This window comes from Hoplias malabaricus, chromosome Y, assembly GCF_029633855.1.
Source record: "Hoplias malabaricus isolate fHopMal1 chromosome Y, fHopMal1.hap1, whole genome shotgun sequence".
Taxonomy (NCBI): Eukaryota; Metazoa; Chordata; class Actinopteri; order Characiformes; family Erythrinidae; genus Hoplias; species Hoplias malabaricus.
In genome coordinates, this window is record NC_089820.1 from 54,856,342 (window position 1) to 54,867,657 (window position 11,316).

General features: G+C 43.4%; 2 protein-coding genes across 5 annotated transcripts in view; both read right to left on the reverse strand.

Moving 5' to 3' along the window:
* The window catches only part of LOC136678643 (inositol hexakisphosphate and diphosphoinositol-pentakisphosphate kinase 2-like), a 54,003-nt gene extending 50,072 nt beyond the window's left edge, over positions 1-3,931 (reverse strand). For 3 of the 4 annotated variants that reach the window (XM_066656718.1, XM_066656716.1, XM_066656719.1), the window contains exons 1-2: positions 3,892-3,931; positions 343-803 (exon numbers count right to left, since the gene is read on the reverse strand). In XM_066656718.1, coding sequence (XP_066512815.1) covers positions 343-492 — 150 coding nt within the window. In that variant the 5' untranslated portion in view covers positions 493-803; positions 3,892-3,931. Of the gene's footprint in view, positions 1-342; positions 804-1,559; positions 1,690-3,891 lie in introns of all 4 variants that reach the window. The other variant, XM_066656717.1, reaches the window with a different exon arrangement.
* Positions 3,932-6,916: 2,985 nt separating this feature from the next.
* Positions 6,917-10,922, reverse strand: LOC136679325 (methionyl-tRNA formyltransferase, mitochondrial-like). The gene is made up of 9 exons (XM_066657777.1): positions 10,442-10,922; positions 9,487-9,681; positions 9,261-9,383; positions 8,958-9,060; positions 8,635-8,710; positions 8,457-8,548; positions 8,295-8,370; positions 7,445-7,518; positions 6,917-7,280 (listed from the first exon to the last, which is right to left on the reverse strand). Exons 1-9 carry the CDS (start codon positions 10,684-10,686, stop codon positions 7,080-7,082), a joined length of 1,185 nt encoding a protein of 394 aa, XP_066513874.1. The 5' UTR covers positions 10,687-10,922; the 3' UTR covers positions 6,917-7,079.
* Positions 10,923-11,316: the final 394 nt, after the last annotated feature.

The window sequence follows — 11,316 nt, forward strand, 5'->3', positions numbered from 1 at the left end:
CCCGGAGCAAACCCACGCAGACACACGGAGAACACACCACACTCCTCACAGACAGTCACCCGGAGCGGGAATCGAACCCACAATCTCCAGGCCCCTGGAGCTGTGTGACTGCGACACCTACCTGCTGCGCAATTGTGCCCCCTTTTGTTGATATTAATATTTTTAAACAAACTTTAAAAGTGAGTGCAATTTACTAATGTTATATTGTGGATTTCTAACTTTAAGGGACTATATTATATTAGGAGAAAATGACTAAAAATGACTAAAGCTTAAATGTCTTGTTTTGTTTTTTTTAACATTACTGCTCCAACTTCTCCATGCCCCACCTTTGAAGCACCTTACCGATTCAGCATCCTGGAAATCATCATACGGCTCCATGTCTGTCCTCATGCTGCTGTAGGGGTCAAGGCCCTCGCTCTCATCCTCCTCGCAGCCCACGAAGAATCTGGGAGCGCCGCGCTGGCTCTCACGGGGGCTGCCGGGCTCTGACATCACAGCCCACAGCTGCAAGCCTCAGCGTCCCACCGCGCCATCGCACGCCAACACTTTGCGAGGACCACCACTCAGGGTGGAGGGGATCCAAGCCCAGACACAGCTCTCCCCAAACCGAGCAGGCAGCCAGAGGGGCAACAAAAGGGGTCTGGAAGAAGATGAGCTGGAGTGGACGCAGGCGACGAAGCTGAGGGAGGTGATTTGGGGGCTTGATAAGGTGCTGTCCAAGGACACGCTTTGGGATGAATCATTCCAGGACTCCGAACTACAAGAGTAGCCTCATCTCACAAAGAAGAGCAACAACTTGGTACCTGCAAACAACAAGACAAAACATACAATATATGGCAGAGGTACTACAGTTCCTTTCTCTATAAACTCACTTCCTTTGGTAAAACCATAACTGCATTTAGGTAAAACTGCATAAAACCATTGTGATGTTTAAGCGGCTCTGTAAAAGTCAAAAAGTCAACCTCACAATAACAATTAAGACACAATGTCATTTGTGCAGCTGTACAGGGGTTGGACAATGAAAGTGAAACACCTGGTTTTAGACCACAGTAATTTATTAGTATGGTGTAGGGCCTCTTTTTGCGGCCAATACAGCGTCAGTTTGTCTTGGGAATGACATACACAAGTCCTGCACAGTGGTCAGAGGGATTTTACGCCATTCTTCTTGCAGGATAGTGGCCAGGTCTCTACGTGATGCTGGTGGAGGAAAACGTGTCCTGACTCGCTCCTCCACAACACCCCAAAGTGGCTCAATTATATTTAGATCTGGTGAGTGTGCAGGCCATGGGAGATGTTCAACTTCACTTTCATGTTCATCAAACCAGTCTTTCACCAGTCTTGCTGTGTGTATTGGTGCGTTGTCGTCCTGATACACGGCACCGCCTTCAGGACACAGTGTTTGAACCATTGGATGCACATGGTCTTACTGGTGCAATGTGTAATGAATGAAGATTGTCCACCAGGCTGCTCCAATTCAGCCGTGAAGCCTCCCACACTACAATGACAGGGGTTTCAGTTTCACGGTCCAACCCCTGTAGCATAAAGGTAGTGAAACAGACCAGAAAAGAAACCGCGCAGGACACACGTCAGGTCCAGTTAGTCACCCACACCTGGGGTGGTCTCTCTGGAATGGAGGAAATTTCAAGCATCCACTGTAACTTCTGCCCTGACCTGCGCAGATCCAACAAACTGCAAAAACAGAAACAGACCTAAGAGACTGGTCATAAACACAGGGTTCCAGCTCATCTCAACCACAGCAAGAGCACATTCATTAGCATTTGTTCATACCTATTATATGCCACAGACCAACCTGAGAAAAACAAACTTTGACACACAAGATACTAAATTTAAACTCTGAGAGAGCAGCCCATGGCTAAATCAATGCAAAACATGCCCTACATCAGAAAGCCTCATTTTCCTTGACGCAGATGTTTGAGCGTGATAATTATACCTAATCTACCTTCTACTGAGTCAGCAAGGTACTACACAGCCAGGAGGATTTTTAAAGTAAAAGTAGCCCAAATGTACAAACACCCAACAATCGGTTTAATATAATGTTTTAAAACAAAAAAGGCTACACTCCAATAATCCAGTTTACGGAGATATGTGCTGCATCTAAGATTTTAAACCTGGCTCTATACATAACAGGATTAGCCGTCACCTACACGGAGTATTACATCATGTACTGGAAAGCCTCCTTTATCCTAGAGGTTCACACTCAGCAGTGGGTTAAAGAGCCTAAATCCGTTCTCAAAAAGAAGTAGAAGAAGATGTTTTTTTTCCTCTACTGCTATGTCATAAGCATTCAAAGACATGCAATGAGTTACTGGGAACTTTGGAACCACTCAATACACCCAGCTTCTATCATTATAGGAACAGTAGATGGTTCGGAACTGTAATTCTCGTTTTCTAAATCTTTACTCTCTAAAATAAAAAGCTAAAGCCTGTCATTCTGCCTTGCACCTTTAAGAAAAGTGTTTGACTGTTATCTTATCTTAAGATATCATGTACCAGCCAATTAATATTCCCAGCCTGTTTGTGAAGTCTCCCAGTTCCTACTGAACACAACAACTGCTGCGTGAAAGATTTTTATCTCGTACAGGGAGTCAACTCACCTGTAGGTTTCACACATCGCTTTTTCTCATTCAAAACACCAGCACCCAGAGGATAATGTTACCTTAGTTCTGCTCGTGTTACTAGAGAGGAATGCATGTGATCCGAGGCTTTTTCCAGCATTTCTCCAAATGAACATGTGCTGATTTATTCAAAGTCAAAAAAATGTCAACCTTCACAATATGATTTCTGGTCAAAACGCCCAAAGATTCACTTTATATGGTCCCTGTGGAAACTGAGAGTGGGTTTTCACTGTAGTTGTAAATGTTACTCCAGTCATGGGTCATTTAACTGCTCTAATGCTCCTATCTCTTTATTAGCTATTGTGCAGCTTAACAAAAATTTATATAGAACCTGTCAGCCATGGAACAGGAGCCACTGGAGCGAACAGCTATGCACTGATAAGCCAGAACATAAATCATCCTCCGTGTTTATACAATCACTTTCCATTTTTTAATCAGCTCTAACGACAGCGTGAGAAGTGGATCATTCTCGGCTCGTTGTGGTGGTGTGTTAGTGTTAGCGTGGAACAGACACATCAGTGCTGTTGGAGTTTTTAAATCTGTGTCTACTTACTGTCCATGCATTGGCAAAGTCAGAGACAGTTGCTCATGTTGGTCATCGGTGCTTCAGAGGACACTGAATGGCAGTGACAATAAAGTTTTAAAAATTTTAGGCAGCACTGCTGTGTCTGATCCACTTATGACCAGTGCAAGGCACACTCCACCACACCATTGTGAGTGCAGTGCCAATACTTTCTCTGTGGTGGTGCTGGCCATTGAAGAACAAGGTGATAATGTATGCAGAACACAAAATATACAGCCTATAATTAAAGAACTACAACGTTCCTATAGGAACGGAGCAGATAAAATTTACAATGAGCGTAGAATATTAGAGTGCACATATAAACGAATTAATTTATTTAAAATGTACTTACATAATACATCACTGAGAAAAAAACAAAGCAGCTTTCCTGTGAAACAGAAGCCTCATAATAATAACGAAAATGAGAATTAAAGAAGCTGCACAGACTCAACTCTATTTGTGAAAATGACGGTTTATAAGGACATGTCTGACTGTGTACATTTATGACAGTCACAGTTAGCTGAGAAGCTAAAGCTAAACTAGCTTATTCGCTAAGAGTCTGCTAGCTCTGAAATAAATAACAAAACTGAAGCATACACTACGCAAATAAACTGAACCACAGCCTGACAGTATCACATCTGTCTTCATACGAGCACAAACACTGTACCGCTGGATTAAATGAGTTTTACTCACAGTCCGCGGCGCTAGGCTCCGTAGCTGACAGATCTCTGACAGGCACCGAGTAAAACCCAACTTGTCTAAAGTCGCTGGAATAAACAAATCCGTCCGCCAATAGGAGAGCAGGATTCAAAGTAGGTGGGGCTTCACCTACGTGCGCAAAGGATTTTTGTCCAATAGGGAACCAGTTGTCAGCGTGTGTCTCAAATCGAGGCCTTTTCTCCTTTTGCCTCGTCCCCTCATTGACTGACTCTTTAGGGAACGAAAACTAGGGAACTGTAGCTGTATAAATCTGCCCCAGCAGTTTCAAAGTTTAAACGCTCATCCATGGAATTGACAAATTTTTTGAACATACGTCTTCTACTGTGTAAACACAACCACACTGATGTGTTAACTAGAAAAAAACAAAAAAACAAAACGATATTCCCTTGATACCTGAGGGTGGACGAGAAGAGAAAGTCTATATTTAGGAGTTAATTATGTTAGGACTAGGGGTGACAGTCTTTGTTTGGTGGGGGCACCAAAAGATTGACATACTTAGTTAAATCTCAAGTGAAAAAAAGTACATATTCTCCACAGAGAACAGGAAATTATCCTATTTGCAAAATTAAACATATTGGATAAGTATGAGTTAAAATGAAAATAGCAGCTTAATTTGCTTTAAAACTGACAATTTTATTAAATTGACGGAAAAACTCGAGCTCGCTACGGAAATTCTTGAACGCAACCGTGACGTCACTGTTGGACAAGAGCTGAATAACGCCGCGGTAAAACACCGTTATGACTGACTGTTATGACAGTATCTAGCTAAATAACCAACATTATTCATGACAATAGCCTAGCAATAAGCTAAACTCAAATTTAGAGGTGGGGGTGGCACAGTGGCGCAGCAGGTAGTGTCACACAGCTCCAGGGGCTTGGAGGTTGTGGGTTCGATTCCCGACTGTCTGTGAGGAGTGTGGTGTGTTCTCCGCGTGTCCGCGTGGGTTTCCTCCGGGTGCTCCGGTTTCCTCCCACAGTCCAAAAAACACATGGATTGGCGGCTCAAAAAAGTGTGTGTGTGTCTGTGTTGCCCTGTGAAGGACTGGCGCCCCCTCCAGGGTGTGTTCCCACCTTGCGCCCTATGATTCCAGGTAGGCTCTGGACCCACCGCGGCCCTGAATTGGATAAGCGCTTACAGATAATGAATGAATAATTCATAAACTCAAGATGAAAATAAACAAAAATGGCTTTTGATGTTTGCCAAATGTATAGAAAATACTGAACAGCACACTGACACTTCAGCCTCTGATTATTTATTATACATTATGGAGTCTATATATAAAAAATCAATAAAGACAATATACTAGTGAAAATATTTGTTATACAGGGGTTGGACAATGAACCTGAAACACCTGTCATTGTAGTGTGGGAGGATTCATGGCTAAATTGGAGCAGCCTGGTGTCCAATCTTCATTAACTGCACATTGCACCAGTAAGAGCAGTGTGAAGGGTTAATTAGCAGAGGGTAAGAGCACAGTTTTCTTAAAATATTGCAATGCACACAACATTATGGGTGACATACCAGAGTTCAAAAGAGGACAAATTGTTGGTGCACGTCTTGCTGGCGCATCTGTGACCAAGAAGTCTTTGTGATGGATCAAGAGCCACGGTATCCAGGGTAATGTCAGCGTACCACCAAGAAGAACAAAACATATCATTCATTCATTCATTCATTATCTGTAACCCTTATCCAATTCAGGGTCGCGGTGGGTCCAGAGCCTACCTGGAATCATTGAGCGCAAGGCGGGAATACACCCTGGAGGGGGCAACAAAACATATCCAACAGGATTAACTGTGGATGCAAGAAGGAGCTGTCTGAAAGGGATGTTCGGGTGCTGACCCGGATTGTATCCAAAAAACATAAAACCACGGCTGCCCAGATCACGGCAGAATTAAATGTGCACCTCAACTCTCCTGTTTCCACCAGAACTGTCCGTCGGGAGCTCCACGGGGTCAATACACACGGCCGGGCTGCTGTAGCCACACCTTTGGTCACTCATGCCAATGCCAAACATCGGCTTCAATGGTGCAAGGAGCGCAAATAATGGGCTGTGGATAATGTGAAACATGTATTGTTCTCTGATGAGTCCACCGTTACTGTTTTCCCCACATCCAGACTGTTGCATGCCCAGAGTGAAAAATGGTGGTGGATCAGTGATGGTTTGGGCTGCCATATCATGGTCCAATACTTGTGCTAGATGTGCGCGTCACTGCCAAGGACTACCGAACCATTCTGGAGGACCATGTGCATCCAATGGTTCAAACACTGTGTCCTGAAGGCGGTGCCGTGTATCAGGACGACAATGCACCAATACACACAGCAAGACTGGTGAGAGATTGGTTTGATGAACATGAAAGTGAAGTTGAACATCTCCCATGGCCTGCACAGTCACCAGATCTAAATATTATTGAGCCACTTTGGGGTGTTTTGGAGGAGCGAGTCAGGAAACGTTTTCCTCCACCAGCATCACGTAGAGACCTGGCCACTATCCTGCAAGAAGAATGGCTTCAAACCCCCCTGACCACTGTGCAGGACTTGTGTATGTCATTCCCAAGACGAACTGACGCTGTATCGGCCGCAAAAGGAGGCCCTACACCACACTAATAAATTACTGTGGTCTAAAACCAGGTGTTTCACTTTCATCGTCCAACCCCTGTACATTAATAAATACATATTTTTTTTCTTCTTCTCCCTGAACTTGTCTGAGTGGTTGTGTGCACAGCGTGAAGGTTATGTTCATTTGTTAACGTATTTGTATATTTAAGGTGTACAGTGTCATTTGGGAAACCAAATGAACTCACAATTAATAAAACATAGGATCAGTTTTGAATTGATCTTCACAAAAGGCATGTTCTGTTTGTTCATTGTAAAGTAGAGAAGCTTAGAGCTCCATGGGACAATGCTTGTAATTTTTTGTATATTTACGTATCAACGTAATTTCAAGACTTCTGTGTGTAAACAATAATAAAACTGCACACTTTTCAAATAAATTCTTCTTTAAAATATCCACATTCATCAGCATACACTGGACTTTATCTTTGCAACATTGGACTAGTATTTTACAACAGAGAAGCAGTGGATACCATTGTCTTAAAACAGACAAAGATTTGCAAAATCATTATAAAACATTGAGTTTTTCATCTGTGTTCACAGCTGGAGTTTAATGGACTCCTGTGTTGAAGAGTAAGGGTTTATCATTTCCAAAAGAACAGTGCTGAGTGGTCTCTCTGTAGCTCTGAAATCGGCAGCTGCTCTGTGATAGGGATTTCTTCAGAAAGCTCTGGTGAAGATATCCATTGTAGAAATCTGCTGCTGACAAACTTTTCTTCAGCTTCACAGATTTAAACCCAACCCAGCCGTCCTGAAAGGAGAAAAGCAGTGTAAATATTTTACTTTGTATAGTATTCAGTATCAAAATATAGAGGTGCAAATAAATTAAAACTGTTTATATAATAAACCAAAAACAAATATGGCTGTGTGTGAAACATTAAATACATTTTACAAGACAAAGCCTCTGCATTTCACCTTGCAACGGACTAGCAGCGTGTTTGATTCCTTTTGGTAACGGATGGACCCTGGAACTGCAGCGGAAAGTGAACCTGCTCCAGAAGAAAGAATATTCAAATATTGAAAGAAAAAATATACATTTATCAAGTGCATTTCTGTTGGCATCAAGCTTACATTTTCTAGCTAACAGATCTTAACAGATAACAGTATGATGACGCGATTATTAGCCTTTATTTTATTATGACATTATAATCTCTAATTTAAGATGTTGATTATGTATGAGAGGGGCGGCACAGTGGAGCAGCAGGTAGGTGTCGCAGTCACACAGCTCCAGGGACCTGGAGGTTGTGGGTTCGATTCCCGCTCCGGGTGAGTATCTGTGAGGAGTGTGGTGTGTTCTCCCTGTGTCTGCGTGGGTTTCCTCCAGGTGACTGTCTGTGAGGAGTGTGGTGTGTTCTCCCTGTGTCTGCGTGGGGTTCCTCCGGGTGACTGTCTGTGAGGAGTGTGGTGTGTTCTCCCTGTGTCTGCGTGGGTTTCCTCCGGGTGACTGTCTGTGAGGAGTGTGGTGTGTTCTCCCTGTGTCTGCGTGGGTTTCCTCCGGGTGACTGTCTGTGAGGAGTGTGGTGTGTTCTCTCTGTGTCCGCGTGGGTTTCCTCCCACAGTCCAAAAACACATGGTGGTAGGTGGACTGGCAAATCAAAAGTGTCCGTAGGTGTGAGTGTGTGTCTGTGTTGCCCTGTGAAGGACTGGCGCCCCCTCCAGGGTGTATTCCTGCCTTGCGCCCAATGATTCCAGGTAGGCTCTGGATAAGCGCTTACAGATAATGATTGAATGAATTATGTATGAGGAAAATGAAACAGTGTCATACCTAAATGTGGGTGGCACTGACCAACAAAGTCCAGAAGTTTGATCTGCTTGCCCATCCAAACAGTTCTTAAAGGAATCTATTCATTTATAAAAAAAAATCTTAATGTTGTATTTGTCATAATGAACAATTTATGGATTCAATCAACTGCTCAAAGAGTCTTACCCTTGACCCAATAGCACGATACAGACGATCAATCCCGTCACACGTCTGCTCCTCCCAAACCAGCCAGCTCAAAGCGGAACTGATTTTAGGAGCTGAAAATGAAACAGCGTTAGTGTTTTTTATTCTTTACGTGTTTATAATTGGTACTTGTGAGTGTTGTGAAGACTCCTTCTCTTACCAAACGTCGCACCGTCTTTGTTCTGCTCTCTTCTGTTTGCTATTTTTTCTGGAAGGTTTCTCAGTGTGTTTATTAACTGTAAAATGAAATCTGACTATTAAACATATTCATATATCATTATCATAATCACGTTACTGGATGCATTCAAATGTATGGTACTTACATGGGACTGTAAAGGACTTATCTGTTCTTATCTATTGTGTTCTAATAGAATTTTGTATCTATACCAAATGTGGTACATCTATATAACAGCCTTATTCCAGATTTATGTAGTTTATGAAAACTGATCAGTTATCAATTCTGTATATTCAGAAGTAGGTTACCAGCTCGGCTCCCTTGACAGCCAAAGCAGCTCCCAGCTCCTCAGCTGTGACCTTGTGAGGAACCGGAAAAAGCTCCTGATTGAGTATTGGACCCACATCAAACCTAAAAGAAAATCAAAAGTACTTAAATAAATAACATTATAGTGATTTACATTTTATTTAAAGCAACAATACAGGCTTCTGCCAAAGCTTTGATTACATAACATGTGCCACATAACGCCTTAAAATGCATTTATAAAGATGTATCAATACAGGATTCACAGGAAGTGCTGCCAAACTATTCCCAAACAAAAATGGAAATACCTCTTTGGCCTGATCTGCATGATGCTGACTCCAGTGAGTTTATCTCCATGTAGAACTGTGTGAAACACTGGCGCTGGACCTCGCCAGCGAGGCAGAAGACTGGGATGGACATTGAGTATCCCACTGTTAAAATTAAAACCTGTGAGCTTGTGGACATAACTAACGTTTGCAAACGTTCCCAGAAACAGAAATCAGAAGCGCTTGTGAAAGCAAAATTATTTCTTACTATGGCAGTTTGTTGATAACACGCTCTTGAAGAAGGCAGCCAAAAGACACCACAACTCCAACATCAAACTGGCTACTGAAGTCCACATCTGGCCAGCTGTGTACTCTGAGTTTGTGCTGTTGTGCGTATTTATGGATGGGAACACTACTGGACAGTGTCACGACCTCGAGCAAATCCACCACGGCTCCATCTCCACTGGAAGGTAAATATTAATCATTTTAAAAATACATAATAATCATGTTCAAAATCACGACTGTAGTTTGTATAAATTAGGACTGGAATTAAATTTCATGAGGACACTAGACTTGAGTTTGGACAATTGGAACCATTCATTTATTATCTGTAAGCATTTATCCAGTTCAGGGTTGCAGTGGGTCCAGAGCCTACCTGGAATCATTGGGCACAAGGCAGGAATACACCCTGGAGGGGGCGCCAGTCCTTCATAGGGCAACACACACACGGACACTTTGAGTCGCCAATCCACCTACCAACGTGTGTTTTTGGACTCTGGGAGGAAACCAGAGCACCCGGAAACCCACGCTGACACAGGGAGAACACACCACACTCCTCACAGACAGTCACCTGGAGGAAACCCACGCTGACACAGGGAGAACACACCACACTCCTGGAGGAAACCCACACAGACACAGGGAGAACACACCACACTCCTCACAGACAGTCACCCGGAGGAAACCCACGCAGACACAGGGAGAACACACCACACTCCTCACAGACAGTCACCCGAAGGAAACCCACGCAGACACAGAGAGAACACACCACACTCCTCACAGACAGTCACCCGGAGCGGGAATCGAACCCACAACCTCCAGGCCCCTGGAGCTGTGTGACTGACACACTACCTTCTGCGCCACCGTGCCGCCCCCACTTGGAACCAGTTTAATACACAATTATACGCAACACAATTCATATGAATATTAAATAACAAGTGTCTTACCTAGAAGCATGAAGGCGTTTTAATGATTCCACAGCAAAATCATCGCTTCCAAAGAACAGGACCCTCCAAGGAGGCTCAGAGCCAGTCCTGTGCGTTTGTGTAAATGAAGAGCTTCTACAAACACAGGCTTGAGTTTTATTCCCATTCACTGCAGACTTTCCCTGAAACGTCCCACGGAGTCCTCTCTGAACTGAGCGACCAGAGAGGACTTTTATACACATCACAGTCCACATATTTACAAACATCCACACCTTCAGTGCTGACTACAGGGAGCAGTGACCTTACACCACGACACTGTTACTCTATCTCACACTGACCGCCAGTGTCCGAGCTTCTGTAGACCGCGTGTTTTCCATGTTGCTGTATTTACGGGACCCTAAGTTTCTACAGTAAACGAAGCATTAGTGAATTCTACAGTTTAAAAACTCTAAACACAGTAAGTTTCACATTTACCAAACACACCGGGCCATCTTTAACTAATGCGTCACTTCCACCGAAGCGCCTGACCAATCAGCAACGAGCTGTGAAAACATGAACGCGCATTGGGCTGAGTCTCAAATGGATCCACACTCCCTACATAGTGCTCTGCGTTATGAACTTGTGAACTACACACACCTAGAGGTTTAGGCACTCGGTTTATCACACACTCCTGTTTTGTTAGATATGTTTACACAGTTTGTCTACATTTGTATAAAGGACCCAAGCCTCGCACACTCAGCTGTTTAAAATGTCTACATCTATTTCTATAGTTATTTACACTGAATTATCACTGGATTAGGAACACCTACCTTGTATCTACAGTACATTCACTGTCCAATTTCATCAGCTTCACTGACAACACTCTACTTACAAACTGTGGTGATGTGTTGTTGTGC